Source organism: Pinus tabuliformis, chromosome 9 (assembly GCF_031772625.1).
Source record: "Pinus tabuliformis cultivar Carrire ecotype Pingquan chromosome 9, CPIR1, whole genome shotgun sequence".
Classification (NCBI taxonomy): Eukaryota; Viridiplantae; Streptophyta; class Pinopsida; order Pinales; family Pinaceae; genus Pinus; species Pinus tabuliformis.
The window spans coordinates 1,755,691,894-1,755,705,630 of record NC_142307.1 but is presented as its reverse complement, the minus strand read 5'-3'; the positions used below and the strand labels follow the sequence as shown (position 1 = coordinate 1,755,705,630).

Here is a 13,737-nt window from a genome sequence, read left to right as displayed (position 1 = left end):
TGCATTCATGGCTAAAGACACCACACCCCCTGCCTAACATGTGGGGGATGACAGTAGTTATTATCCTTATACAAACCGTATGACATCAAAGCCTATTGCCTCTAACACCCTCTCTCATCCCAATCGAGAGAAATTATAAAATATTTTAAAAATGATTAAAATTCATTAATTTTTTTACACTTTCAAATAAAATTAAATTCTCAAAATTTCTCTATATTATTTAATCCATTAAAAAAAAATTATATACAACACATTTTTACAATATTATTATTATTATTTTTATTTATTCTCTTTCTACTTATGATATATACACAAATTTATTTTCTCCCATCTTACTTTTACCTTAATCTCTTTTTTCTTTTTAACTTCATTTTAAACTTTATATCCCATCATTTTCTATAAACTTTTCAAATGGATTTTCTCCTTTCTTTTCATCTTTGTTTGTTTTTATTCATATTTTATTTTGTATTATTATATAATACTTTAATTAAAAAAATATTAGAAAGTACATTGTCTTTATGTGGAATATTAGAAAGCATACCATGTAAGTGTATTATTTACTATTTTAATAAAAGACAATAGGTAACATTATTTTGTTTTTATACCAATTTTCTTTTCCTGACATCACTTCTCAAATCATCCAAATATAAGACTTTTTCTAATAGGAATAAAGTTTTACACTGACCTAATTTTATATAATGAACTAATATTTTTAAATTTTATTTAATTATATATGTCATCTCTTACGTAAAAGATATGTCAGCATTACATCATCAAAGTATATCTAAATTCGTCCACATTCATTTTTTCTCCTGGCATATTAATCCATTTATGACTAGTGCAGTGTGGGCAGGCGGTCAAACTGATAGATACTCAGAATACTGGTGAAACATAGAAAATTCAATATAAGTACCTGGGTAATCCAACAGAATTTCTGCAAGCACGCAAGGGCATTTAGTCATTCATTCATACTTGCCTGCTTCCTGTAATTTTCATATTATTTTCAGGTGCCGAGAATGGGCGAAGGGGAAGAGCAGGTGAAGGTGTTGAGCCAATGGCCCAGTCCCTTTGCTATTCGAGTTTTGATCGGACTGGAAGAGAAAAATGTGAGATATGAATCCCAGGAAGAGAATTTCGCCTCTAAGTCTGAGCTGCTGCTGCAAACGAATCCGATTCATAAGAAAGTACCGGTCCTCATCCACAACGGTAAGCCTGTCTGCGAATCTCTCATCATTCTCCAATACATAGACGAGGTTTGGCCGGGCACCAATTCCTTCATGCCGTCAAACCCATATGACCGAGCCATTGCAAGGTTCTGGGCAGACTTTCTAGACACGAAGGTAACCCCATAACCACACCCAAACTAAATCATTTCATTGCATTTCCATGGCAGTTAGTAGTCGTATAATTGATGGATCTAATTTAACTGAAATGGTGTGGTTGCTTTCAGTTTCTGGGGAATGCTATTCATGGTATTTTGAAAACAACAGGAGAAGCTCAAGAAGAAGGCAAGCGTTATATGTTGGAATACCTTGGATTGCTAGAAGGGGTACTGAAGGAATTTTCTGCAGGCGGAAGTAAGCCTTATTTTGGAGGGGAGCAGTTTGGGTTTCTGGACATTGCATTCATTTGCCATACTTGCTGGTTCGAAGCAATGGAAACGTTGGGGAAATGGAAGATCCCGTGGGAGAGCGACTTCCCTGGACTTCAAGAGTGGATGAAGAAATGCAAGGAGAGAGAAAGCGTGCACAAAAGCTTCCCTGACCCTCACAAGATTGTCGAATATGCCATTACATTTAGGAAGGGATATCTCAGGTCTAAGGGACTGTAACACTTTTTTTTGAAGTTCCGCAACTATGGTTGGGTCATGTCCAAAGAAGGGATATCTCAGGTCTAAGGGACTGTAACAATTTTTTTTGGGGAAGTTCAGCAAGTATGGTTAGGTCATGTTTAAAAATGATACTAGGATAAGATAGGAATAGCAACTATGGTTGTGTCATGTTTAAAAATGACACTAAGATAGGAATAGCAACTATGGTTGGGTCATGTTTAAAAATGACACTAGAATTAGACAGGAAATTGAACTGAAATGATTTTTTAGGATATTTTTTATAGCCAATTTTAATGAAATGGCTTTTTTTATAGTCAATTTTAATGAAATGAATTTTTAAGAGTATTTTTTATAGTCAATTTTAATCAAAATTTAATAGGGATTTTTAAAAACTTGAGTTTAAATTGATTAACATATAAATTCTAGTGTCCAATAGTTAAGACGTTGAATCTATTTATGCATTAAAAAAATATATTATAGAAAACCAGAAATTACAATCTTGTTTGAAATTGTATCGCCCTATTTACACATCTCCAAGAACCTCCATAGTTAAGGATCTTGTTACATGTTTTTTTAAATGCATATATTTTTAACTTACATATTAATTTTGTTTAATAATAATAATAATTTAAGAAAAAAATCAAATTTAGTTAATTTTTACTAGTTTTTTAAAGTCCTGGAAATGTGAGATATATTACTAGCCATTTAATTTATATGGCTACAATGATTCCATTATAAATATATTTTATAGTATAAAATTATCACAATTATTATCAAATGAATGTAGTTTAGGTAATAAGGAGTCATTACTATCCTCTCCACCTTTAAAGTGTAAAATTTGAGAAATCTAAATATAAATATTTGATAAATTATATAAAGGTTAAAAAGTTGAAAAAAAATATTTATCTAAAATATGATTATTTATAAAAATTTGTGATTATGGCAAAAATAAATTAGGTTAAGGTTAAAAAGCTGAAAACATTGTCACTTGTTGACGTAGCATGTTATTCATGTAGAATTAATTTGATCAATGTTATGTGGATTTGTATAAAGTTATTTACATATTTATTGAGAGCAGTGTGGGATAGATTTATCTTTATTGAGAGCAGTGAGATAGATCTTTAGGGTTTAGGGTTATATGTTTGTGTTAAAGTATGAAGCAAAATAATATTTTTTAATTAAAATTAAAAGTGTTTAAGATATGTTTATTTTTTAAATTTATCAATTTTTATTACAGATTATAATATTATAAATAGTTATAAAATTTTATAATCACATTAAAAAATATTTATTTAAAAATATGATTAGTTAAATTTATTACTATTGAAAAAAGTAAATCATGTAAATGTTAAAAAATTTAAAACACTGTCCATTTTAGCATGTCAATATGTGTAGAGTTCTTTACATCTTTATTGAGAGTAATGTGGGGAGATTTTTCTGGTTTTCTGGGATTATGTTTGTGTTAGAGTATGAAGTAAAGTAATATTTTATTATTATTAAAATTAAAAGCATTTAAAATAGGTTTATTTTTTAAAATTATTTTAATTTTAAATTTAAGTAGTTTTTTTTTAATGTAAGTTTAAAAGGGTTGGGTTTAATGGTTGAAAGCGAGAATTTTTTAACTATTGGGCAAGGTTCAATTCTCATGAGAGAATGATGTAAGTGGTACTCTATAAATGAATCAAGACTTATCCTATGTTCTCTTTTTAATAATTCAAAGGAAGAGACCATATTAAATGGTTTGGTGACTTTTGCACACATAAGTGGATCAAAGACCCCCAACAATCAAACGATCTTAGCTCAAGTTGTTTAGTGAACAATTTGTAAATCCCACCCCTATGTCCCCCTTTCAAAAAGTGAAAGAATCTTAGTTCTAGTGGTTTGGTGAACAATTTGTTTCCATTCAACAACTTTTAGATACAAAAATTATGGAAGATTTGGATACCCTAGGCTAGTTTAATTAGTACATGTACACCATTGATTTGTATTGGCATTTAAAATTTCTCATGGATTGCTTCAAGCACCGGGCTGGCATCCTAAACTCTTTGTAGCACCTTCAACACTCTTTGTAGCACCTTCACCATCACTTAGGGACACATATCAGTGATTGGGATTGGGTGGCATGGAGCAGTGTCTTGGTATTCATTCCTTTGCACGTGGCATTCCTTCCTTCCTTTGCAGATGACATTCCTTCCTTTGCAGGCAGAACCCCTGGTAAAACTCAAGACCATATTCAAGTTTAAAACTGAAGACCATATTCAGGTTCAGGTTTAAAACCAAAGACCATATTTAGGTTTTCGACTCTCATCCCTTAGCTTAGCCTTACTATGCTAAGGTATATTTTGCATTATTTCTATCTAATTCATTGTCCAAGCCAATTTGACCCCTTTTTTAGTAGATATGTTTTCTATTTAATATTTTGTAAAGCACGATTTCTTATATTTCTCTAGAAAAAATATAAATTTAAATGTGATTTTCCTTAGTGAAAAACTCACCTAACATTTCTAGCATATTTATATAAATCTCACTTTTAAGAAGTCATACAAAATTTACCCACTTAAAAAATAATTTCCTTAATACATAAATTAAATTGAATTATTTATATTTAAAATAATTTATATTGATTCTTATTTTTAATGAGTTCTTTTTAACTTTTATTTATTTTACAAACTAATTAATACCATTTTTAATATATTAATTTAAATAAAAATAAATTGTTTTCCCCAACTCCATTTGTGCAGTGAGGTTGTTACTCGTATGTTGTGAAGTCGTTACTATGTTTTGAGTGGGATGTATTAAATATTCATAATGTTAACTCAACGTGAGTAGTTTGGTTTTGAAAAAGTAATGTAAGATAATTAGTATATTTTGTAAGAAATCAATTGGAAAAGTTGTCATTTTATGTTGTGAATAACATTTCTAAGAAATAGATAATATTCACCATAATTATAATTGAAATTCTTTGGTTTGTGATTTTATTTTGTGACCAATATCATACTTCATTTATTAATAAAAGAGGTTTTGAAATTGTAAAATATGTATAATTTTTAATAAAATAAATTTGAGTTTTTAATTACTAAAAATTAAATATATATTTGATAAATTATATAAAGGTTAAAAAGTTGAAAAAAAATATTTATCTAAAATATGATTATTTATAAAAATTTGTGATTATTGCAAAAAGTAAATTATGTTAAGGTTAAAAAGCTGAAAACATTGTCACTTATTGATGTAGCATGTTAGTTATGTAGAATCAATTTGATCAATGTTATGTGGATTTGTACAGAGTTATTTACATATTTATTGAGAGCAGTGTGGGATAGATTTATCTTTATTGAGAGCGGTGAGATAGATCTTTAGGGTTTAGGGTTATATGTTTGTGTTAAAGTATGAAGCAAAATAATATTTTTTAATTAAAATTAAAAGTGTTTAAGATATGTTTATTTTTTAAATTTATCAATTTTTATTACAGATTATAATATTATAAATAGTTATAAAATTTTATAATCACATTAAAAAATATTTATTTAAAAATATGATTAGTTAAATTTGTGACTATTGAAAAAAGTAAATCATGTAAAAGTTAAAAAATTGAAAACACCGTCCATTTTAGCATGTCAATATGTGTAGAGTTCTTTACATTTTTATTGAGAGTAATGTGGGGAGATTTTTCTGGTTTTTTTGGGGTTATGTTTGGGTTAGAGTATGAAGTAAAGTAATATTTTTTATTATTATTAAAATTAAAAGCATTTAAGATAGGTTTATTTTTTAAAATTATTTTAATTTAAATTTAAGTAGTTTTTTTTTAATGTAAGTTTAAAAGGGTTGGGTTTAATGGTTGAAAGTGAGAATCTTTTTACTATTGGGCAAGGTTCAATTCTCATGAGAGAATGATGTCAGTGGTACTCTATAAATGAATCAAGACTTATCCTATGTTCTCTTTTTAATAATTCAAAGGAAGAGACCATATTAAATGGTTTGGTGACTTTTGCACACATAAGTGGATCAAAGACCGCCAAGAATCAAACGATCTTAGTTTAGTTGTTTAGTGAACAATCTGTAAATCCCACCCCTATGTCCCCCTTTCAAAAAGTGAAAGAATCTTAGTTCTAGTGGTTTGGCGAACAATTTGTTTCCATTCAACAACTTTTAGATACAAAAATTATGGAAGATTTGGATACCCTAAGCTAGTTTAATTAGTACATGTACACCATTGATTTGTATTGGCATTTGAAGTTTCTCATGGATTGCTTCAAGCACTGGGCTGGCATCCTAAACTCTTTGTAGCACCTTTAACACTCTTTGAAGCTCCTTCACCATCACTTGAGGGACACATATCAGTGATTGGGATTGGGTGGCATGGAGCAATGTCTTGGTATTCCTTCCTTTGCACGTGGCATTCCTTCCTTCCTTTGCAGATGACATTCCTTCCTTTGCAGGCAGAATCCCTGGTAAAATTCAAGACCATATTCAAGTTTAAAACTGAAGACCATATTCAGGTTCAGGTTTAAAACTGAAAACCATATTATAGGTTTTCGACTCTGATCCCTTAGCTTAACCTTGCTATGCTAAGGTATATTTTACATTATTTCTATCTAATTCACTGTCCAAGCTAATTTGACCCCTTTTTTAGTAGATATATTTTCTATTTAATATTTTGTAAAGCATGATCTCTTATATTTCTCTAGAAAAAATATAAATTTAGATGTAATTTTCCCTAATGAAAAACTCACCCAACATTTCTAGGATATTTATATATATCTCACTTTTAAAAAATCATACAAAATTTACCTACTAAAAAAATTTCCTTAATACATCAATTAATTTGAATTATCTATATTTAAAATAATTTATATTGATTCTCATTTTTAATGAGTTCTTTTTAACTTTTATTTATTTTACAAACTAATTAATACCATTTTTAATATATTAATTTAAATAAAAATAAATTGTTTTCCCCAAATCCATTTGTGCAGTGAGGTTGTTACTCGTATGTTGTGAAGTCGTTACTATGTTTTGAGTGGGATGTATTAAATATTCATAATGTTGTAACGAATGTTTTGAGTGGAATGTATTAAATATTCATAATGTTAACTCAACGTGAGTAGTTTGGGTTTGAAAAAGTAATGTAAGATAATTAGTATATTTTGTAAAGAAATCAATTGGAAAAGTTGTCATTTTTATGTTGTGAATAAAATTATAGATAATATTCACCATCATTATAATTGAAATTCTCTGGTTTGTGATTTTATTTCGTGACCAATATCATACTTCATTTATTAATAAAAGAGGTTTTGAAATTGTAAAATAGGTATAATTTTTAATAAAATAAATTTGAGTTTTTAGTTACTAAAAATTAAATATATATTTTAATATTATATAAATGAATATATTTTACTTTGTTATCTTTCACCAATTATCTTATGGGATCCTAAATAATTATTCAATCAATAAACTTAGCCTATTACATCTCACATTCTAAACAAATATTCAGTCAATAAACTTACCCTATTCCATCTCACATTCTTCGATTATACTTCATTGTTTTGACATTTAATTCTTAATACCATCGTAGCCCTACTGCCTTTATTATTTTGACATCGTCAATATAGTTAAAGTTGCTCAAATAGTAATAAAATTAAAATTTTAAAATAAACATAAATGTACATAAAATATTTTTAATAATATATTTTATCATGTATTATATTATTATTTTTTAAAATGGAAATAAATATTTTATTTATAAAAATATTTTTAGAAAAAATCATATCATAAAATTTTTGTCGACGGGTTTCGAATCAATTATGATGTGATTTTTTCCGAAAATATTTCAATAAATTTAGATTATGGATCACAAAAACTTAAATTCAAATATTTTATTATTTAAATTGTATTTTTTAAATATATAAATATTTTTAATAAAATACATAATATTTTTATTATTTTTAATTAATTTAATAAAAATATATAAGGTAATTATTTAAAAAAAATATATTCTATACATTGATCTAATAAATAAAAATGAAAATATATTATAATTTGAAAAAAAATAGTTAATTTTTTTTATTATTATATATTTATAAATATTTTTTGAAATAATTAAAAATTACATTATAATAATAATCAATTTATATTGTTAACCAGTAATATTTGTATATTTGTATTTTTGAACTATAAATTTATTTAATGATGATAAATAATCAATATGGTTTATTAGAGTCGAAGAAAATAAGAAATTAATTAAAAAATTTTAACATTTTATTTTTATAATGGACAAAAAAAACATTCTAAATCACCATAATTTTCAAGAAAATTAATAATTTAGCAAATATTTTAAAAATTAAAACAAATATAAACAATATCAATCTTCAAATTTTTAATCCAATTATAAATAAGGTAAAATTAATAAATACATATCTGAAAAAAAAAAAAAAAAAACACAACATTAAGTTTTGGCTATATAATATGCTATTCATGGTTCTAAATTTGACTTTGTACAATAAAAAGGATATGAGCAACTTTTATCATAGTTTATTTATTTTTTATTTTTTTAACAATGTGGTGAATTGGTAACTGTCAGGTCTAATCTAAGGGAGACCCACAATCAATCCTGTCAGGTCTAATCTAAGGGAGACCCACAATCAATCCTGGCTGCTGCCACTATAATACCAAGAGTACATCCAACAACCTGCAAACCAGATATGCTAATTTCTTTGGGGAAAGTCTACTTCTTGAGCAGTACACCATAGTTATAGCAAGACACTATGCTAGTCAATGAGATTTGAACATCTTGAGCCGCACACCATAGCAAGACACTATACTCAATGAGATTTGAACACTTTGAGCCGCACACCAAGACACTATGCCAGTCAATGAGATTTGAACACCTTGAGCCGCACACCATAGCAAGACACTATATTCAATGAGATTTGAACACCTTGAGCCGCACACCATAGCAAGACACTATACTCAATGAGATTTGAACACCTTAAACCACACCATCACAAGAGACCATACTCAATAAGATTTAAACACGAAAAAGTTTACTCCTTAAACTGCACAGATTAGCAAAACCCTATATTCAATAAAATTTGAACTCAATCCGTCAAACCACACATCACTGTATAGCTTTTATCATAGTTATTAAAATGACATCGTCACCTTCTTAGATACCATCAAAGTCGGTACTCTCCATTTCAGGGGACCATGTTCAACGTACGTAATATCTTGCTTCCATATCTACCGTGTCGTTCTTGAACACGTTTTGATAGGCGGGTCAAGGAAATCATTCATATTATATTTCCCTACCATCCATTTCATATCAAACTCACTACTTTCCATTTCATGAAGTCCATGTGCAACGTCTCTGGTCTCTTGCTGCCAATATCTTCCCAACAAGAATATCTCGTATTTGAAAACGTTTTACAAAGCGGGTCAAACAAATCGTCGTCTGCTGTACAAGGAAAATTCAGAATACGTATTTCTTTATATCTATGGTTTTATCTATATTATAGATACAAAAATATTATAGAAATGTAATGGATACGAGTAAAATCAAATAATTCCTTGAGTGCATGTTTATTTTAGAATTGAACTCACATCATTTTAATTTATTTATATGAAATAAAAAGTAGAGGATAGAATATTATATTTATAATGATTTGTAAATTAAGAAAAAATGATTTGAAAAATTTAATTAAAATAAAATAGCAAGTAAATGTAATATATATTTTGTCTATTTAATTTATTATAAAATAAGGTGAATAGCTGCGATTTAGTATAGTCTCTGCTTTTATCATTAATTAATTGATCAAGGGAGTGTTTGTTGTACATTTCTTTTGTTTATGAATAACTTTCTCCATAAGCTAGTCATTTTCTTGTATATATGTTATTAAATCTTTATTCCAAAGTGTTTTTCGCACTTATATTTTCTCATTATTACTGGTACAATTTTTTTAGCACAATCAATAACCATTTTGTCATTTGTTCATAAACATTATATGTTTTAGCTAAAATAAATTAAAATGAAATTATTTATTGGTAAAGGATAAAATGAAACTAAGAAATTGGCAAATGCGAACTGAAAATCGGCAAACGTGAATTGTTAATGCGAGATTCATATTTCATTTTTATTATTCCGCATTTGCTACATGTTATTATTATAGTTTCCGCATACGGATAACAAAAACGCCTTGCAACATGGTTTCAAATGTTGTCATTCCATCACGGCTTTCTGTTTGTAGTCCAATGGGTAAAATTGTCCTCTTATAACAGAGACAAAATCATACCAAGATGAAAGAAGTTTATGAATATTCTTACCACCTTTTTGTGGTTTTTCTTCCCACCAGACGAGAGCAGAGCCACTCAATCGAAGGGATGCTAGTTGGATCTTGGATTCATCCTTGCTTAGTCGTTGTATGCAACAATACACTTCAACCTGTTTGATTCAGTGACCTAGCTTTTCTGCATTAGATTCTCCAGTAAACACAGGTAAATCAAACTTGACATCTAGCTTGAAAAAGGGTTTTTTAGATGCATTCCTATGATGCCGGTGAGAATGACGAGAAGAGGAAGAAGAATAACTTTCACTGGAGGATGGAGAGGGAGGAGGCTCTTCTCCTCCACCTTCATGATTTACCAAGACATGATCATATTGTTATTTCTTCTAAGGTTTGATTGTATTTTCATATTCTCCAAACAACTTGTCAACTTTCTTTGCCATGGTGAAGAAGATCTTGCAATAATTTTGCTCTTCTTTCATTCGAGCTTCCTCATCTGCCATGTTTTGTCTTTGTGCTACACGTCTTGCTTCAGGATCAAAGGATTTGAGTTTTCCTTCTCCTCTTTGGAGCTTGTTCCTAGTTAGCATTCACTCATGCAACTTGCATAAAGAAGACCTGCTCTGATACCAAACTTGATCCAGATCTTTTACTTCATGGGTGCATACAAAATTGCATTTAAAAGAGCATGTAGCCAAATAGTATAAACACATGAAAGAAGTAGAAAGAAAAAGAAACCATGATATCTAAGGCATAAGACAATTTGGTAATGAAGTTCACCTAGTGTGGGATACGTCTTCGAGCCCTGCTCAATGTGGGGAGGCCTCTTTCATTAAATGACACCAGAAACAATTTACAATCAATTACATAAATAACCCTTATACCTCCATTTTTCGGAATGGTCTAAAAATGTAAAGTTCAGCTGAAGAAACAGACCTCAACATTGAATGTGTGGCACGAAATCGTGTCAAACGACTATAAACTTGGCCCCTTTCTGACACCATCAAAATATGGACCCTCTAGAATTTGAAGATTCCCCCAAAGATTCCTTCCTAGAGATGTGAGACAAATTCGTTGATTGAATGAAAATTCTAAGCACACCACTGTGCTCCTTACGAAATTCTGAGAAAAATGACTATAAAGTCGACATCATTCCACCTCTGTCAAAAATAACCCTCTACGTGAATCTAAAGATTCCTTACGCATCAAAGAATATTCTTGCAAGATTTTGTCTCAAAAAATGTGCTAGTAATACTTCCACCTTGGCCACTGTGTCAAGAGTTTGCTCTTTTGGCCCTTGTACGCACTATTTTGTCTCCTCTCGACCTTCGTTCTCCCCTTGGGTGAATAAAAAAATCGTGTTTAAATAAAACTCTTGGGTGGATTTACTAACATAATCTGTTGGGTTCGTTGGTTGGGTGGATACTTGTGGTGTGGAAGGCCCGCGTTCCAATATTGCAGTGCATTTTTCACTGGCGTTATTGTTTGGCGTTATTTAGTTTTTGGTGCTTCGTTTTGTTGACTGTTTGTTTTGGAGGGTCACCCGTTGCTGGGCCGACTGTTTCGCCGGGCGGGTTCGAATCCCGCTGGCCCTATTGTTATGTGTAGCGGCGAAGTGTTGGGCAGGGTCCTGGGTCAGAGCCACGGGCCTCGTCCCACATTTTATTTAAATTCGAATATAATAGTTGCGGTGGTGGGGTTTGTGGCCCACCACCCTTATTTATTATTATTTTTTTTATAAAGCATACAGTCAAAAACTGTTCACCGGATTTTAAGGGTCATTGGAAAAATTAACTAGGAGACAAATTCGCCCGTTCTGGCGGCCGAAATCCGTGCGATGGAAAATGTGAAATTTTTGCCTTGTTAGTGGTTGCCATTAGGCCTAGTTTGACCAAAACTTTGACCCCAAATATATTGAGCTTATGAAATCAAATTTGAGTTCCCTTAATGCCGTTGGAATCATGACAACGAGCACTGCAATCTGCTCCTAGTTTGGGTGAAATTTGAGAACTTTAATTTTTGAACCGTTTTTGAGCCACTTCTGAATTCTGAGCGTTTCTGCAGCCACCTTGATTATTCCTCCCCACTGAGGAGCTTTTGGTCCTCCAAAAGCGTTCACACATCCTACACATTTCCTATGTCCTTATCAAGCCACACTTTTAACAGTTGCATTCCATGCAAACCTGTGGTATATTCTTTACATGCAAGACAAAAAATGACTCAAAAAACCCCATACTTTCAAAGAGTTTATAACACACAATCTGTGGTCAATTTTACATCATAATGGAAACCAATATCCCAACTATCAATAAAAGCCCAGAATATCATTGTTGCAATAACTACAATGATTCTTCCTCCTCCAAACTTTCTGCATCATTGTGGAATACTTATTCCCAGTGTGCCTCTCATAAGTGGCCGTGGAATCCTCACTATCACTAGAACATGATGAGGTGCTCCCATCATCCATTGTTGGTTGGTAACTGGTTGTCTTGGAGCATTCTCCAACCTCTTTTCTGACATACCCAACTCCTGCATAACGAGACAATTCCTCCACTTTGATGGGATTCACAATGCCCTGGCCATTAATTCTGAGGCCCTTCCCTTGATACCCCATCTTATTAAACAATTTTGATCCAATTCCTATAGTATGTTTCTCAAAAGGAGCGAAATCATCATCATAAAAAGTACATGAAATTGAAGAATCACTTTTTACCATAGGCTTACTATGCTGAAACTTTTCCAAGGCCTCCTCCATGGCTTGTAGCTGATGTTGCAACCTTTATTTCTCCTTCTCTTCTTCTTTTAGGAGTCTTATTAGTTCAACATTCTTCGCCTGAATGTTTTGGTTGAATTCTTCGAGTTCTTGGAGCCATCCCGCAATTGGCGCCCTTTTCATTTTTGGCACAACATTTGCTGAAATAATTGTTTCATCACCTCAATTAGAACCCAAGTCGATAGGCCCATGTTCTGTAATCCCAAGAGTTGTAATCTTCATTTCATCCCCTGAGTCCAATCCCAGGTCGAATGGTCCAACAACTAAAAGTCCCGCAGTTGTGATCTTTTCATCGTCTTCTAATTCAAATTCTTGGTCTTGTTGCAGAGTTGCAACTATCTTCTGCTTCCTTTTTCTATCGTTCCTCTTTGGCCTTAATTCTGGATGCAATTTCCAGCAATGTCCCTCATCATTCCCTTCTTTCTCACAATCAGTGCAAGAGGGATTTTCTTCCTTTCTCTTGGTTGTTGCTATCCACTTTGGGTGGTCATCTTGTTCATTCTTCCCCCCTCTTTCAAGATGTACAACCTTCATACTAGCTTCATCAAGAGTATTAGATTCAAAATAATAATAAATGACACAAATAACTATTCAAAGAGCCAATACATTTCATTAGCATCTCAGAAGTGTCTAGTGGAACATTCAATGCTAGTTCTTGTTTTCTAAACTTCTTTGTAAAATTCTGAACAGTTTGACCTTTACTTTGTTTCAAATGTTTCCATTCCATCATATTAGCTTTCCGTCTGTAGTCCAATGGGTAAAATTGTCCTCTAATAGAATAGACAAACTCATACCAAGATGAAAGAAGCTTACGACTATTCTTACCACCTTTATGTAGTTTTCCTTTCCACCAG

The 13,737-nt window shown here is 30.9% G+C and overlaps 1 protein-coding gene across 1 annotated transcript; it reads left to right on the top strand.

The window, feature by feature from the left end:
* Positions 1-871: 871 nt before the first annotated feature.
* Positions 872-1,913, top strand: LOC149155768 (glutathione S-transferase U20-like). Its single transcript, XM_089441147.1, has 2 exons — positions 872-1,340; positions 1,451-1,913. Exons 1-2 carry the CDS (start codon positions 1,017-1,019, stop codon positions 1,829-1,831), a joined length of 705 nt encoding a protein of 234 aa, XP_089297273.1. The 5' UTR covers positions 872-1,016; the 3' UTR covers positions 1,832-1,913.
* The last annotated feature ends 11,824 nt before the right edge of the window (positions 1,914-13,737 follow it).